The sequence below is a fragment of the Nerophis lumbriciformis genome, linkage group LG15, assembly GCF_033978685.3.
Source record: "Nerophis lumbriciformis linkage group LG15, RoL_Nlum_v2.1, whole genome shotgun sequence".
Classification (NCBI taxonomy): Eukaryota; Metazoa; Chordata; class Actinopteri; order Syngnathiformes; family Syngnathidae; genus Nerophis; species Nerophis lumbriciformis.
The window spans coordinates 24,437,412-24,457,339 of NC_084562.2; the positions used below are offsets into that span (position 1 = coordinate 24,437,412).

General features: G+C 36.6%; 1 protein-coding gene across 1 annotated transcript in view; it reads right to left on the minus strand.

Moving 5' to 3' along the window:
- The window catches only part of LOC133615853 (protein diaphanous homolog 3-like), a 394,852-nt gene that overhangs the window by 357,203 nt on the left and 17,721 nt on the right, over positions 1-19,928 (minus strand). The window contains exons 2-3 of the mRNA XM_061974703.2: positions 16,990-17,125; positions 7,416-7,448 (exon numbers count right to left, since the gene is read on the minus strand). Of these exons, the coding sequence (XP_061830687.2) occupies positions 7,416-7,448; positions 16,990-17,125 (169 nt within the window). The remainder of the gene's footprint in view (positions 1-7,415; positions 7,449-16,989; positions 17,126-19,928) is intronic.

Genomic DNA, 19,928 nt, shown 5'->3' on the forward strand with positions numbered 1-19,928 from the left:
AGTCAAGTATTTCATTAAATATATATATATATATATATATATATATATATATATATATAAATAAAATAAATACTTGAATTTCAGTGTTCATTTATTTACACATATACACACACATAACACTCATCTACTCATTGTTGAGTTAAGGGTTGAATTGTCCATCCTTGTTCTATTTGTCACTATTTTTCTAACCATGCTGTTTTTCTAGCCACCTCTGATGATGCATTGCTGTGTGGCACGCAAAAAGTGCTTTCATCAAATGCACTAGATGGCAGTATTGTCCTGTTTAAGAGTGTCACAACATTGCTGTTTACGGCAGACGAACTGCTTTATAGTAGACAAAAATGTGACTGCTGTTGTTGTGCGTTGTTGCCGCGCTGGGAGGACGTTAATGAAACTGCCTAACAATAAACCCACATAAGAAACCAAGAACTCGCCCTCGATCATGCTACAGTTATAACGTCATTGGGCAGGTACGCTGTTTATATTATGTGCCTGAATTTCGGGAGATTTTCGGGAGAAAATTTGTCCCGGGAGGTTTTCGGGAGAGGCGCTGAATTTCGGGAGTCTCCCGGAAAATCCGGGAGGGTTGGCAAGAATGCGCTAGGGGTGTAACGGTACACAAAAAATTTGGTTCGGTACGTACCTCGGTTTAGAGATCACGGTTCGGTTCATTTTCGGTACAGTAAGAAAACAACAAAATATACATTTTTTGGTTATTTATTTACCAATCTTGTTAACAATGGCGTTATCCTTTTAACATTGGGAACACTATAATAATTCTGCCCACGTTAATCAACATTAAACTGCCTCAAGTTGTTGCTCAGATTAAATAAAATGACAAAACTTTTTTTCTACATATAAAAAGTGCAACATTAAACAGTTTCAAGCTAACTCATCATGCTTAATTTATTACAGCATTTGGGAAGCCTGTAGTTGATTTACTATGTAAATGTTATATTCTTATCAACATGTGATAGCAGGGACCCTGCCATTCAAAACTAGGCTGCTCCATTACTAATGATTAATGTAACTATAGCTGAAAAAAATGGTACAATAGCAATTGGAGAGACTATTCAACCCTGAACACCATGGAGTTCATGTAGGCTTAATGATGCAGTTACATTATTATATCAACTATCAGAGACAGAAACGCTTCATTTAACATAATGTCCTTTTTTGCTGCTTCAACACAGCTCAATCAACACAGAAAAAGGTAAAGTGAAATAACAGACAGGGCTTTGCTGTCCGTAACACACACACCGCAAAATGAGCTAATGTCACGCTAAAAGCGAATTAGCCTTCAACTCAAGCCAGGACTGCGAGCGAGCTGAGCTGCCGTTTATGTTTCTAGAAGGTCAACGGGCTCACAGTGATGTTACTAGTAGTTGACTGGGAGGTGTTTATTATCATTTGGGGAGAGTCCGCTGCCTGATGCTTACCTGCTAAACGCTAAGCACTGACTAGATGCGCTATGAATACGCACTGCTGATTGGCTGTTACCGCTCTGTCTGTAACCAATCAGATGGTTGTGTGGGCGGGACAATGCTGGGTGCTGTATAGAGGACTGACAGAAACAGAGGCAGAAGGAAGCGGAGGCGGCTACTTAATACAGTGTTTCCCACACATTCATTTATTTGTGGCGGCCCGCCACGAAAGAATTACGTCCGCCACAAATGGATTTTTCGGCTTTTGACTCACTCGACCGCTCATAAAAGCAATGGGACTCTGTCTGTGAATGTACCTTGTAGTTACAACTCCGGTGCAGTAGGTGGCGGTAGCCTACTATGCATTGTAACTCCGCCAATAGCACTTAATTCACCTGGTGGGCCAGAAGAAAGAAGAAGAAGAAGAAGAAGAAGACGACGGCGGAGTAAAAGAACGGACCGACCGGATCAAAATACGAGGGTAATATAGGTTGTAGGTAGATAAGTTATAGCTGCATCGCTCGCGGCTCGTCATATATTTAACGTTAATCCGCGATTTCACCGAGCGTTTCACTGACGGTGAGCAGCCTGACGCTGCTTCATTAACACCGCCGCTGTTGTCACGTCACGTGTTACCATACCGACGAGCCAACGTGTCCAGGTTATAACCCTCTTGTCAATAAACACACGTGGAGACAGCTTGCTTCAGATACTGCATTAATAATGAAGCTAAAATGTCCACTGTCCACTGCAGCATGTGAATGCAATGAAAAGAATAAAATCTGAGCCAACCAGCTGTTAAAACGTTGTCCAGGTTAATGTTTTGGCCATTAAAGGCCCTTCATTTCAAGATTTCAACTGTGATCGGGCTTTAAACAGGTGGCTGACCTGTTCAGATGGGTGTAACTCAGGGGTGCTCACACTTTTTCTGCAGGCGAGCTACTTTTCAATTGATCAAGTCGTGGGGATCTACCTCATTCATATATATAATTTATATTTACTTATTTATGAAATATATGTTTTTGTTAACAAGTTAAAGGTGTGTAATGATAATGCAAGCATGTTTAACACATATAGTTAATATTGTTAATAAATTAAAGGTGTTTAATGATAATACAAGTATGTTTAATACATATAGTTAATATTGTTAACAAGTTAAAGGTGTTTAAAGATAATACAAGCATGTTTAACACATATTGTTAATAAATTAAAGGTGTTTAATGATAATACAAGTATGTTTAATACATATAGTTAATATTGTTAACAAGTTAAAGGTGTTTAAAGATAATACAAGCATGTTTAACACATATTGTTAATAAATTAAAGGTGTTTAATGATAATACAAGTATGTTTAATACATATAGTTAATATTGTTAACAAGTTAAAGGTGTTTAATGACAATACAAGCATGTTTAACACATATAGTTAATATTGTTAACAAGTTAAAGGTGTTTAAAAATAATACAAGCATGTTTAACACATATAGATTCCTTTCTTTCATGAAGTCAAGAATATAAGTTGGTGTATTACCTGATTGTGATGACTTGCATTGATAGGAATCAGACAGTGGTGCTGATAACCTCCGCATTTTCAAATGGAGGAGAAAAAAAGTCCTCCTTTCTGTCCAATACCACATGAAAGTGGTTGGTTTTTGGCATCTTATTTGTCCAGCTTCCGTACTCCTTTGTATACACTTTACAAGAAATACATTGTCGGCAAACTCCGTAGCTTGCTAGCTTGTGCACGCCAGCTTTCTGAGACTCTTATTTTGTTAGCGCAACTGTGCAACTGTGCAGTCGGTCTTTGGAGTTTTGACGACAGGTACGGCGCCAGAGTCTGTTGAAATAAAGTGTTTCTCGCCTTCCTGTCGGTAATTTTAATGAGCTAAATATGTACATAAAGTGTTGTACTTATATTCCAACTCCGCGTTCTTCTTGGTCATCGCCGCTGCCGCCGTCACCCCCCACCCCCCGACCACACCACCACAAATAGATGCCTGTCCTGTGGGAAACACTGTAATATGTTCGTGTGGAAACTCGTTCGGTACACCTCCGAAACCGAACCGAAACCCCCGTACCAAAACGGTTCAATACAAATACACGTACCGTTACACCCCTAGGTACCGCTACCAACATTTCCAGTTCTAATCATACTTTGAATTTTTTTTAAACCCATTTTATGTCTCCCACCACATTACTCCTCTCTCCTACCAAGTTCAATTACGCAAAGGAGGCAATGATGTTATCCGTCAACTTTAGACAACTTTTTATGACAGCCGATAGCTACTTTCCTTACTGGGGACTTGGCAACACTGGAAGATGATGATTGAGGACAGCGAGGACGGAGATGTAGGAGAGATACAAATTTGAGAACACAGATGCAGAGGATGAGACGGAAGAGCCAGCAGAGAAAAGAGCGGAGTTGATTTCCATTTCTAATGTCTGCCTAATTAGGACTTGCATTAGGAGACCACTGTGCAGGGAGACCTGCTGGAGGGGAGGACATCAGTCTTAAGGTAGAACTCGACTTTAAAAAATAGCCTACTATCAAAATGACTTTAAAAGTCTATATGAGTGTTAAAATGAAGACAACAAATGATGTAAGTGTTTATATTAGCTATATTAACCTACTATCAAAATGACTTTAAAACTCTTATATAATGAAGACAACACATGATGTAAGTGTCTATATTAGCCTACTATCAAAATGACTACAGGTAAAAGCCAGTAAATTAGAATATTTTGAAAAACTTGATTTATTTCAGTAATTGCATTCAAAAGGTGTAACTTGTACATTATATTTATTCATTGCACACAGACTGATGCATTCAAATGTTTATTTCATTTAATTTTGATGATTTGAAGTGGCAACAAATGAAAATCCAAAATTCCGTGTGTCACAAAATTAGAATATTACTTAAGGCTAATACAAAAAAGGGATTTTTAGAAATGTTGGCCAACTGAAAAGTATGAAAATGAAAAATATGAGCATGTACAATACTCAATACTTGGTTGGAGCTCCTTTTGCCTCAATTACTGCGTTAATGCGGCGTGGCATGGAGTCGATGAGTTTCTGGCACTGCTCAGGTGTTATGAGAGCCCAGGTTGCTCTGATAGTGGCCTTCAACTCTTCTGCGTTTTTGGGTCTGGCATTCTGCATCTTCCTTTTCACAATACCCCACAGATTTTCTATGGGGCTAAGGTCAGGGGAGTTGGCGGGCCAATTTAGAACAGAAATACCATGGTCCGTAAACCAGGCACGGGTAGATTTTGCGCTGTGTGCAGGCGCCAAGTCCTGTTGGAACTTGAAATCTCCATCTCCATAGAGCAGGTCAGCAGCAGGAAGCATGAAGTGCTCTAAAACTTGCTGGTAGACGGCTGCGTTGACCCTGGATCTCAGGAAACAGAGTGGACCGACACCAGCAGATGACATGGCACCCCAAACCATCACTGATGGTGGAAACTTTACACTAGACTTCAGGCAACGTGGATCCTGTGCCTCTCCTGTCTTCCTCCAGACTCTGGGACCTCGATTTCCAAAGGAAATGCAAAATTTGCTTTCGTCAGAAAACATGACTTTGGACCACTCAGCAGCAGTCCAGCTGGTGTCGGTCCACACGGAATTTTGGATTTTCATTTGTTGCCACTTCAAATCATCAAAATTAAATGAAATAAACATTTGAATGCATCAGTCTGTGTGCAATGAATAAATATAATGTACAAGTTACACCTTTTGAATGCAATTACTGAAATAAATCAAGTTTTTCAAAATATTCTAATTTACTGGCTTTTACCTGTATGTGTCGCATGCTGACGCAAATCTTCGTTGACAGAAATGTTGAAATGTAATATTTATCCTACACATGTTTTACAACATTGGAAAACATTAGTACCACTTCTCAGAGGGTGAGATAACTCCTGGAAATGACTGGTTTAGAATGGCCAAAGGTATAGATGTGTGTGTCCAAGTTAAAGGAAACGGCAGGCTGTCTTCTTCTAACGGATTTGTTGCAATCTTTGTAAGCTGGCTAAAAATTGCTGTGGTCTGGAACAACTATCAGAAATGCAGCCAATATTACATACAGATATGATACAAATCCCGTTTCCATATGAGTTGGGAAATTGTGTTAGATGTAAATATAAACGGAATACAATGATTTGTAAATCCTTTTCAACCCATATTCAGTTGAAAATGCTACAAAGACAACATATTTGATGTTCAAACTGATAAAAAAAAATTTTGTTGCAAATAATCATTAACTTTAGTATTTGATGCCAGCAACACGTGACAAAGAAGTTGGGAAAGGTGGCAATAAATACTGATAAAGTTGAGGAATGCTCATCAAACACTTATTTGGAACATTCCACAGGTGTGCAGGCTAATTGGGAACAGGTGGGTGCCATGATTGGGTATAGAAGTAGATTCCATGAAATGCTCAGTCATTCACAAACAAGGATGGGGCGAGGGTCACCACTTTGTCAACAAATGCGTGAGCAAATTGTTGAACAGTTTAAGAAAAACCTTTCTCAACCAGCTATTGCAAGGAATTTAGGGATTTCACCATCTACGCTCCGTAATATCATCAAAGGGTTCAGAGAATCTGGAGAAATCACTGCACGTAAGCAGCTAAGCCCGTGACCTTCCATCCCTCAGGCTGCACTGCATCAACAAGCGACATCGGTGTGTAAAGGATATCACCGCATGGGCTCAGGAACACTCCAGAAACCCACTGTCAGTAACTACAGTCGGTCGCTACATCTGTAAGTGTAAGTTAAAACTCTCCTATGCAAGGCGAAAACCGTTTATCAACAACACCCAGAAACACCGTCGGCTTCGCTGGGCCTGAGCTCATCTAAGATGGACTGATACAAAGTGGAAAAGTGTTCTGTGGTCTGACGAGTCCACATTTCAAATTGTTTTTGGAAACTGTGGACGTCGTGACCAAAGAGGAAAAGAACCATCCGGATTGTTATAGGCGCAAAGTGTAAAAGCCAGCATGTGTGATGGTATGGGGGTGTATTAGTGCCCAAGACATGGGTAACTTACACATCTGTGAAAGCACCATTAATGCTGAAAGGTACATACAGGTTTTGGAGCAACATATGTTGCCATCCAAGCAACGTTACCATGGACGCCCCTGCTTATTTCAGCAAGACAATGCCAAGCCACGTGTTACATCAACGTGGCTTCATAGTAAAAGAGTGCGGGTACTAGACTGGCCTGCCTGTAGTCCAGACCTGTCTCCCATTGAAAATGTGTGGCGCATTATGAAGCCTAAAATACCACAATGGAGACCCCCGGACTGTTGAACAACTTAAGCTGTACATCAAGTAAGAATGGGAAAGAATTCCACCTGAGAAGCTTCAAAAATGTGTCTCCTCAGTTCCCAAACGTTTACTGAGTGTTGTTAAAAGGAAAGGCCATGTAACACAGTGGTGAACATGCCCTTTCCCAACTACTTTGGCACGTGTTGCAGCCATGAAATTCTAAGTTAATTGCAAAAAAAAATAAAATGTATGAGTTTGAACATCAAATATGCTGTCTTTGTAATGCATTCAATTGAATATGGGTTGAAACGGATTTGCAAATCATTGTATTCCGTTTATATTTACATCTAACACAATTTCCCAACTCATATGGAAACGGGGTTTGTACATGTAAACAAACTACGGTGAGTTCAAGGACCGCCGGAATTAGTAGGAGAAAATGTCGCTCACTGAATACTCTCATCAGTGGAGCATGTTCAATGTAAACAGTGGGATTTCTAACAATTTGGATGGTTTTTGTCAAGTTTGTCCTACTAAAGAAACCACATTAAAACAAAATGTACATATTTTTCCTATACCTTTTTCCTACATTTTTGAAAGGGTTCCAGGGAGCCACTATGGTTAGGTTTGTGGATAAATGCAGAACATTAGTCGTGTTAGTGAACAGTGACAGTTGGCAGCCAAGACGACGGAGGAATTGTTTCCATTATTTGCTGTGTCTTACCACGTCATCGGTGAGATTTCTAAATTGGAGGTGCTGCACGAGGGGGACAGACAAAAACAAAATGAGGGTGCATGAAGCGTCAAATACTTTGAACAGGAGCCCACTGGAAAGGATGCAAAGATACAGGAAATATATAATGACTGCTTTATTTCAGACCAGAACATACAAAGCATTCCCAGGCCTGTTTAGGTTAGTCCTCTTTTTCCCTTTTGATATACCGATATTGCAGTTTTGACTACTGGCCCATACAATATACACACTATATTGCCAAAAGTATTTAGCCACCCATCCAAATGATGAGAATCAGGTGTCCTAATCACTTGGCCCGGCCACAGGTGTATCAAATCAAGCACTTAGGCATGGGGACTGTTTCTACAAACATGTGTGAAAGAATGGGCCGCTTTCAGTGATTTCCAGCGTGGAACTGTCATAGCATGCCACCTGTGCAACAAATCCAGTCGTGAAATTTCCTCGCTCCTAAATATTCCAAAGTCAACTTTTGGCTCTATTATAAGAAAAAGTGTAAAATTTGTTGGAGGAGGAATTATGGTGTGGGGTTGTTTTTCAGGGGTTGGGCTTGGCTCCTTAGTTCCAGTGAACTGACAAGAATTTAGGCATTTTTTGGCCGCAGCAATCAGAAAAAAAGCCTGTAAAATCTTTAAGGGAGTGACTACTAAGAAACATACTTTTAAGATCGTTTATATTTGTACTGCAACCTTGTATCTGCTTTTAAGTCTGTATAGTGTAAAATGACTAAAACATCAATATTATTCATACAATTGTTGTTAAAATCCTGTGCTTTCTGAGGTTAACATTACAAAGAACATTTGAATTATTGATAACAAATTTGTTAATCACAAGTTAATTTATTGTTTTATTTTTAAAAAGAGACCACCATAAATAAATAAAAATACAAATGTTGCTGCTTCTCTCTGAAAAAGCTGACGAGAATTTAGGCATTTTTTGGCCGCAGCAATCAGAAAAAAAGCCTGCAAAATCTTTAAGGGAGTGACTAATAAGAAACATACCTCCAAGATTGTTTATGTTTGTACTGCAACCTTGTATCTACTTTTAAGTCTGTATAGCGTAAAATGACTAAAACATCAATATTATTCGTACAATTGTTGTTAAAATCCTGTGCTTTTTGAGGTTAACGTTTTTACAAAGAACATTTGAATTATTGATAACAAATTTGTTAATCACAAGTTAATTTATTTATTTATTTATTTTTTTAAAGCCCACCATAAATGAAAAAACAAAACAAATATAGCTGCTTCTCTCTGAAAAAGCTGACGAGAATGTAGGCATTTTTTGGCCGCAGCAATCAGAAAAAAAGCCTGTAAAATCTTTAAGGGAGTGACTACTAAGAAACATACCTTTAAGATCGTTTATATTTGTACTGCAACCTTGTATCTGCTTTTAAGTCTGTATAGCGTAAAATGACTAAAACATCAATATTATTCATACAATTGTTGTTAAAATCCTGTGCTTTTTGAGGTTAACGTTACAAAGAACATTTGAATTATTGATAACAAATTTGTTAATCACAAGTTAATTTATTGTTTTATTTTTAAAAAGAGACCACCATAAATAAATAAAAATACAAATGTTGCTGATTCTCTCTGAAAAAGCTGACGAGAATTTAGGCATTTTTTGGCCGCAGCAATCAGAAAAAAAGCCTGCAAAATCTTTAAGGGAGTGATTAATAAAAAACATACCTCTAAGATCGTCTGTTTGTACTGCAACCTTGTATCTACTTTTAAGTCTGTATAGCGTAAAATGACTAAAACATCAATATTATTCATACAATTGTTGTTAAAATCCTGTGCTTTTTGAGGTTAACGTTACTAAGAACATTTTAATAATTGATAACAAATTTGTTAATCACAAGTTCATTTATTGTTTTATTTTTAAAAAGAGCCCACCATAAATAAATAAAAATACAAATGTTGCTGCTTCTCTCTGAAAAAGCTGACGAGAATTTAGGCATTTTTTGGCCGCAGCAATCAGAAAAAAAGCCTGCAAAATCTTTAAGGGAGTGACTAATAAGAAACATACCTCCAAGATTGTTTATGTTTGTACTGCAACTTTGTATCTACTTTTAAGTATGTATAGCGTAAAATGACTAAAACATTAATATTATTCATACAATTGTTGTTAAAATCCTGTGCTTTTTGAGGTTAACGTTTTTACAAAGAACATTTGAATTATTGATAACAAATGTGTTAATCACACGTTAATTTATTGTTTTATTTTATTTTTAAAAGCCCACCATAAATAAAAAAAAACATAACAAATATAGCTGCTTCTCTCTGAAAAAGCTGACGAGAATTTAGGCATTTTTTGGCCGCAGCAATCAGAAAAAAAGCCTGTAAAATCTTTAAGGGAGTGACTACTAAGAAACATACCTTTAAGATCGTTTATATTTGTACTGCAACCTTGTATCTGCTTTTAAGTATGTATAGTGTAAAATGACTAAAACATCAATATTATTCATACAACTGTTGTTAAAAACCTGTGCTTTTTGAGGTTAACGTTACTAAGAACATTTTAATTATTGATAACAAATTTGTTAATCACAAGTTAATTTATTGTTTTATTTTTTTAAAAAGCCCACCATAAATAAATAAAAATACAAATGTTGCTGCCTCTCTCTGAAAAAGCTGACGAAAACTTAGGCATTTTTTGGCCGCAGCAATCAGAAAAAAAACCTGCAAAATCTTTAAGGGAGTGACTAATAAGAAACATACCTCTAAGATCGTTTATGTTTGTACTGCAACCTTGTATCTACTTTTAAGTCTGTATAGCGTAAAATGACTAAAACATCAATATTATTCATACAATTGTTGTTAAAATCCTGTGCTCTTTGAGGTTAACGTTTTTACAAAGAACATTTGAATTATTGATAACAAATTTGTTAATCACAAGTTAATTTATTGTTTTATTTTTAAAAAGAGACCACCATAAATAAATAAAAATACAATCAATCAATCAATCAATCAATGTTTATTTATATAGCCCTAAATCACAAGTGTCTCAAAGGGCTGCACAAGCCACAACGACATCCTACTTTTAAGTCTGTATAGCATAAAATGACTAAAACATCAATATTATTCATACAATTGTTGTTAAAATCCTGTGCTTTTTGAGGTTAACGTTACAAAGAACATTTGAATTATTGATAACAAATTTGTTAATCACAAGTTAATTTATTGTTTTATTTTAAAAAACACACTGTGAACCCACACCAAACAAGAATGACAAACACATTTCGGGAGAACATCTGCACCGTAACACAACATAAAACACAACAGGACAAATACCCAGAATCCCATGCAGCCCTGACTCTTCCGGGCTACATTATACACCCCTGCTACCACCAAACCCCGCCCCCACCCCAACCCTGCTCCCTCACACATCAACCCCCCCTCTCTGTGCGTCGGTTGAGCTGGGCGGGGTTTGGTAGCGGGGGGTGTATAATGTATCCCGGAAGAGTTAGGGCTGCATGGGATTCTGGGTATGTGTTCTGTTGTGTTTATGTTGTGTTACGGTGCAGATGTTCTCCCGAAATGTGTTTGTCATTCTTGTTTGGTGTGGGTTCACAGTGTGGCGCATTATTAGTAAGAGTGTTAAAGTTGTTTTTATACCGCCACCGTCAGTGTAACCTGTGTGGTTGTTGACCAAGTATACTTTGCTTGCACTTACGTGAGCAAGCGGAAGCCCATACAACGTGTGGCTGATCAGGCACGCTGGTTGTAGTGGGTGCTATATACTGTACCATCTCGGCACGCTGACAATCGCCATTCATATAAAACCCGCGTGCCGCACCAGCATTCAAATTCCTTATTAAGGTGTGGGTAGCGTGTCTGAGACCCCTGGTTAATACATAGCACAAAGCAAAAAAAAATCTTTGTATGCAGTGTTATTTCATTTTAAATTTCAAAAAAATTTTGCGGCTCCCATTGTTTTCTATAATTTGTGAAACTGATCAAAGTGGCTCTTTGACTGGTAAAGGTTGCCGACCCCTGGTCTAGTCTCTTACGTGAATGAGCTAAATAATATTATTTGATATTTTACGCTAATGTGTTAATCATTTCACACATAAGTCGCTCCTGAGTGTAAGTCACACCCCTGGCCAAACTATGAAAAAAACGGATTTATAGTCCGAAAAATACGGTAATCCTCCTTTTCCATTGTCCCATGTACTCTCTGTAAAGCACCAGTTCCATTGGCAGCAAAACAGGCCCATAGCACAATACTACCACCACCATGCTTGACTGTACGAATGGTGTTCCTGGGATTAAAGTCCATATTGCTGGGTATTGTGGCCAAAAGGCTCAATTTTTGTTTCATCTGACATCCAATGGACAAAGATAAGACCTTCTGGAGGAAAGTTCTGTGGGCAGACGGTCAGTAGACCCATAATAAATTCATAAAAGAACCAAACTTCACGAATGTTTTTTGTGACCAACAAGTATGTGAGTAGCCTTCGCCGTTAGGCAGAATGTGCCAGTCTTGTCTGTTGTTGAGTCCTACAAAGTGATTGTACTGTAGGTATTGTCTGTCTGGTTGTACCATGCACCTTAGTTATAGTTTATTACAAAATGTGGAGTTTTTGAAATCAGCTTGTAAAATGGTGAATGCTAATCTGTAGCATGTTTTTACGGCATAGCTAATCTAAATTAGCATCGAGCTAGCGCTTCTGCCTTAATGCAGTTATTTTATTTTGGAACATCACAGAGAAGTTATTTTGCATCTCATACACGTTATACTGACTTAGTTTGTTTCTGTATGTTCAGTTTTACTGTTTTGAAGTTAAGACTAAACTAAAAGTCTCAAAAGTAGACAACCTGTTATCACATGAGCCAGAGCAGAATGGACTGTCTGTATCAGAGTTCTTATATTGGACTTTTTAGAAGTAGACTGATACAATTTAATAATGGTTTTATGTTGTTATCAGACCGATTGCAAATGATAATTTTACTGCAGTATCTTTGCACTGGTGTACAAGAATAAACACTAAAGAGGAGCAACAATTTAAACATGTAAATGTCATCTTAATATAAGTGAACAGGTGTGCAGCTTATAAAATCTATGCATGCATATTAAACCGACACAGCAGGCACAACATCGCAAGTCATTTTAATGTTCATTTTAATATTTAGATTACGTGGTTAATTTTACCTTTGTTTCTTTTTTTTAACTTTGAGTAATCATATTTGATTTGTTTTTTTTGTCGAAATTGGCTGATTTTGCCCCAGCTTGGATTTACTTGGCTTTTTAATTGTAAAGTTAATAATAAACACAAACTCATTAGAGCAAGCATTTTTACCTTGCTCGGTGAAGTAATTAATCTTTGCAACATTCAGCAGATGGTAAAATTTTTTTTTTAAAAATTAGATACAAACGAGTGCAAAGCATGACAAAAAAAATACATTCTTATCCATTTCATCTTGACCCCGGGGGGAAGATAACATCCTCCTAAACACATTTTTAACACCTTCCATTAGCATATTTTATTGTAATTTCCTGTTTTTACTGCATAAAAAGCATCCATAATACAGAGTGGGCTTGAAAGGGAAACGGCCTACTTTTCTGGTCCTGTACTGCCACCTACTGGAATGATGTGGGAAGTAAATCAGTGATAAATGCAAGATAAGCAACTTTATCTCCCATAATTGTATGGGCCTGGGCGATATGGCTTAAAACTGTATCACGATCAGAGGTGGGTAGAGTAGCCAGAAATTGTACTCAAGTAAGAGTACTGTTACTTTAGAGATTTATTACTCAAGTAAAAGTAAGGAGTAGTCACCCAAATATTTACTTGAGTAAAAGTAAAAAGTATGTTGTGAAAAAACTACTCAAGTACTGAGTAACTGATGAGTAACATACACACACATATCATATATATATATATATATATATATATATATATATATATATATATATATATATATATATATATATATATATATATATATATATATATATATATATACACACATATATATATATACACACACATATATATATATATATATATATATATATATATATATAATAATACACACACACACATATATATATATATACACACACACACACACACACACACACATATATATATACACATATATATATATACATACATTGATATATACAGTATATAATTTTTATTTATTTATTTTGCCGTTTTTGTTTACATGTTAAAGGTGTTTTAATGAATATGCATGCATGTTTAACACATATAGATTCCTTTCTTTCATGAAGACAAGAATATAAGTTGGTGTATTACCTGATTCTGATGACTTGCATTGATTGTAATCAGACAGTAGTGCTGATAACATCCACGTTGTCAAATGGAGGAGAAAAAAAGTTCCTCCTTTCTGTCTAATACCACATGAAAGTGGTTGGTTTTTGGCATCTTATTTGTCCAGTTTCCATATTCGTTTTTATACACTTTACAAGAAATACATTGGCGGCAAACTCCGTGGCTTGCTAGCTTGTTTGCGCTGGCTTTCGGAGACTCTTATTTTGAAAGCGCAGGCGCGATGGAGCGGCACTTTTATTGTGAAGACAGGAAGTGTGCAGTCAGTCTTTGGGCTTTTGACGGGATGTACGGTTGAAATAAAAAAGGGTCTTTTATTCTTCACACTTTTGATTGATTGATTTGAACTTTTATTAGTAGATTGCACAGTACAGTACATGTTCCGTAAAATTGACCACTAAATGGTAACACCCGAATAAGTTTTTCAACTTGTTTAAGTCAGGTCATGTGACCCCTGGCTCTGTTTGATTGGTCCAACGTCACCAGTGACTATTCGTTGAAACGCAGGCACTATGGAGGTCTGTCTGACAGACCAAAACAAACAAAGCGTGCATTAACAGATCGATAAAAATTAGTAGCGAGCTGAATGTAGATAAAAGTAGCGGAGTAAAAGTAGCGTTTCTTCTCTATAAATATACTCAAGTAAAAGTAAAAGTATGTTGCATCAAAACTACTCTTACAAGTACAATTTATCCCAAAAGTTACTCAAGTAAATGTAACGGAGTAAATGTAGCGCGTTACTACCCACCTCTGATCACGATACAAGAGTTTTATATCGCTAAATGTCAATAATTATTGATATTTTTTTAGCTATTCATATGTTGTTGTTTTTTAACCTGTCATTGCTCACAAAATAACTCAAAGTCAACGTTAGGAATTATTGACCTATTTAACGTTCCTATTACTTCACAGCAAATATTCAACTTTGTTTTTTGTTTTTTAATATTGCATATTAGGTGTTTTGTCGTTACAAAATGTTTATTTTTGTACCAAAAGGGCATAATTTCTTTCTTTTAAGGTCACTTTATATTGACAGATATAGAGATTTAAGCATTGAAAGTAAATAAATATCAACGTAAGACTTACTCATAACCGAAACCCTTCCGGGTCTACAGGAGCTTTAACGTTTACCAAACTTGAGGGGAGATTAATTTTTTTTTTTTATATATATATTGTATTGGTTTTAAAATAGAAAAATGTCCAAATGTCCACATCCTATGATTTTTCAGTCTGTGGCCCTCAGTGGAAAACATTAGTACGCCCCTTGCTTTGAGACGTACGCATGCGCAGATGCACAGGGTGCATGAATTCCAATAAGGAGCGGTTTACCCAGAACACCGGAACCAATTAACAGCACTAACTGTACTACACACAGTCCGTGGTGTTGTTTTACAGCAGAGGAGTCAAAGTCGTTTTCACTGAGGGCCACATCGCAGTTATGTTTGGCCCCAGAGGGCCGCTTCTAACATTGAATACTACTATTACACCATAATTAACAATAATATTATATAATTAATAATAACCACAATTACAATGCATTTTTTATTAACTAAAATGTAAAAAAATATGGTAAGTTGCAATCATTTCAACTCAAAATGTAGTGAATGGAAAAACAGTACTGCTGTTTTTACGGTAAAAAAAAGGCAGATTATAAAATTGATATTTGTTTTTTTACTGTAAGTAAATAAAACTGCAATTTTACAGTACAATTTTGGCACATTGTTTGTTTTTACCGCAAATCAACAACTGTATATTTTTCGTTGTATTACTGTAAATGTCAAACAACAGTTTATTACAGTAAAGAAAAGTACTGTTTTCTTTCCATTTAGAGAAAAATGCTGTAAAAACCACAGTAAATTTCACTATTCTATAGGGATGTCCGATAATGGCTTTTTGCCTATATCCGATATTCCCCAACTCTTTAATTACCGATATCAACCGATACCGATATATACAGTCGTGGAATTAACACATTATTATGCCTAATTTGGACAACCAGTTATGATGAAGATAAACTCCTTTTTTTTTAAATTAATACAATAAAATAAGATAAATAAATTAAAAACATTTTCTTGAATAAAAAAGAAAGTAAAACAATATAAAAACAGTTACATAAGAGACTAGTAATTAATGAAAATGAGTAAAATTAAGTGTTAAAGGTTAGTACTATTAGTGGACCAGCAGCACGCACAATCATGTGTGCTTACTAGAGATGCGCGGATAGGCAATTATTTCATCCGCAACCGCATCAGAAAGTCGTCAACCATCCGCCATCCACCCGATGTAACATTTGATCAGAACCGCACCCGCCCGTTGTTATATATCTAATATAGACGATGCAAGGCATTAGTGAGGTTATAAAGCTTTTGCCTGTTAAAGAAAGGAGACTGACCCAATGCAGCACAGACATTCGCGTGCCACGCTGTCACGACCTAGACGCACACCAGTGCGCAATCATATGGGAGCCGCGCTGAGCGCACCTCCAATGAGCGCACCTCCAAGCGCGTCTCGCTGCCGGCGACGGCCGGGTATGGGCCCGACGCTCCAGCGCCATCCATTTTCAGGGCTAGTTGATTCGGCAGGTGGGTTGTTACACACTCCTTAGCGGGTTACGACTTCCATGGCCACCGTCCTGCTGTCTATATCAACCAGGGTGAGCCACACCCCTTTCGTGAGCGCACTGCGCGCGGAGTGACCCCTGTTATATATGGACCAATATTGAGCGACAACAGGTCTCGCAACTAAGGGATGGATAACATAAACCCAGCCTCTACTGTAGCGTCTATTCTATGCGCCTTATAATGCGGTGCGCCTTATATATAAACACAGTTTTAAAATAGGCCATTCATTGAAGGTGCGCCTTATAGTACGGAAAATACGGTACTAGTCTTTTTCTCCCAAAATAGAAAGAAATAACACATTTAGTAAGAAAAGTTACAGTACTTTATTGATACATATTATTTCCAGGGCCAAATAAAATGAAGTGGCGGGCCCCGGGCCTTGAGTTTGACACTTGTGCTTTGCAGCAACGTCAATTTGAGTGTGACGAGTATTCTCCTCAAAAATACGATATTTTTTAAAACTAATTGTACCATGTCTTTTCACATCTGGCAACCAGACTCGCAGAGAGACAACAGTGCAGGTTGCCATGTCCACACACTTGTGCAAATCACTCTGCAACTTAACTGTTTTTGTTTAGGCAGAAAAAAATAGGCAAAGTTTAACAAAAGTGTGTTAAAAACTTACGAATTTAGGCTTGCGTTCTCCGTCTTCGCTGCATGGCGTGCTGAGTTGGGAAGACGCCTTCTTCTTGTGAGATTTGCCGTCTCGTCCTGACTCGGCTCGCTGTCTGCAAGTGTCCATGTTGTTTGTTGGAGGACACCTGCACCACGTGACAAACACTTAACATTATTATCATTGCACCACGTGACATACACTTAACATTATTATTATTGCACCACGTGACACACACTTAACATTATTATTATTACACCACGTGACATACACTTAACATTATTATTATTGCACCACGTGACACACACTTAACATTATTATTATTGCACCGCGTGACACACACTTAACATTATTATTATTGCACCACGTGACACTTAACATTATTATTACACCATGTGACACAAACTTATTATTATTATTACACCACGTGACACTCACTTAACATTATTATTACACCACGTGACACTCACTTAACATTATTATTATTACACCACGTGACACTCACTTAACATTATTATTACACCACGTGAGACACACTTAACATTATTATTATTACACCACGTGACACTCACTTAACATTATTATTACACCACGTGAGACACACTTAACATTATTATTATTACACCACGAGACACACACTTAACATTATTATTACACCACGTGAGACACACTTAACATTATTATCATTACACCACGTGACACTCACTTAACATTATTATTATTGCACCACGTGACACTCAACATTATTATTATTATTACACCACGTGAGACACACTTAACATTATTATTACACCACGTGACACTCACTGAACATTATTATTATTATTGCACCACGTGATATACACTTAACATTATTATTATTGCACCACGTGACATACACTTAACATTATTATTACACCACGTGACACTTACTTAACATTATTATTATTGCACCACGTGACACTCACTTAACATTATTATTATTACACCACGTGACACACACTTAACATTATTATTATTGCACCACGTGACATACACTTAACATTATTATTATTGCACCACGTGACACTCACTTAACATTATTATTACACCACGTGACACTCACTTAACATTATTATTATTACACCACGTGACACACACTTAACATTATTATTATTACACCACGTGACACACACTTAACATTATTATTATTACACCATGTGACACTCACTTAACATTATTATTATTACACCACGTGACACACACTTAACATTATTATTATTGCACCACGTGACACACACTTAACATTATTATTGCACCACGTGACACACACTTAACATTATTATTGCACCACGTGACACACTTAACATTATTATTACACCACGTGACACAAACTTAACATTATTATTACACCACGTGACACACACTTAACATTATTACACCACGTGACACACACTTAACATTATTATTATTACACCACGTGACACACACTTAACATTATTATTACACCACGTGACACACACTTAACATTATTATTATTACACCACGTGACACACACTTAACATTATTATCATTACACCATGTGACACTCACTTAATATTATTATCATTACACCACGTGACACTCACTTAACATTATTATTACACCACGTGACACACACTTAACATTATTATTACACCACGTGACACTCACTTAACATTATTATTACACCACGTGACACACACTTAACATTATTATTATTGAACCAGGTAACACTCACTTAACATTATTATTACACCACGTGACACACACTTAACATTATTATTACACCACGTGACATACACTTAACATTATTATTACACCACGTGACACTCACTTAACATTATTATTACACCACGTGACACACACTTAACATTATTATTATTGAACCAGGTAACACTCACTTAACATTATTATTACACCACGTGACACACACTTAACATTATTATTATTGCACCACGTGACACTCACTTAACATTATTATTACATCACGTGACACTCACTTAACATTATTATTGCACCACGTGACATACACTTAACATTATTATTATTACACCACGTGACACACACTTAACATTATTATTATTACACCACATGACACTCACTTAACATTATTATTACACCATGTGACACACACTTAACATTATTATTATCACACCACGTGACACTCACTTAACATTATTATTATTGCACCACGTGACACACTTAACATTACACCACGTGACACACACTTAACATTATTATTACACCACGTGACACTCACTTAACATTATTATTATTACACCACGTGACACACACTTAACATTATTATTACACCACGTGACACTCACTTATTATTATTATTACACCACGTGACACACACTTAACATTATTATTATTACACCACGTGACACTCACTTAACATTATTATTATTGCACCACGTGACACACTTAACATTACACCACGTGACACACACTTATTATTATTACACCACATGACACTCACTTAACATTATTATTATTACACCACGTGACACACACTTAACATTATTATTACACCATGTGACACACACTTAACATTATTATTATTACACCACGTGACATACACTTAACATTATTATCATTACACCACGTGACACTCACTTAACATTATTATTATTGCACCACGTGACACACACTTAACATTATTATTGCACCACGTGACACACTTAACATTATTATTACACCACGTGACACACACTTAACATTATTATCACACCACGTGACACACACTTAACATTATTATTACACCACGTGACACTCACTTAACATTATTATTACACCACGTGACACACACTTAACATTATTATTATTGAACCAGGTAACACTCACTTAACATTATTATTATTGCACCACGTGACATACACTTAACATTATTATTACACCACGTGACACTCACTTAACATTATTATTATTGCACCACGTGACATACACTTAACATTATTATTACACCACGT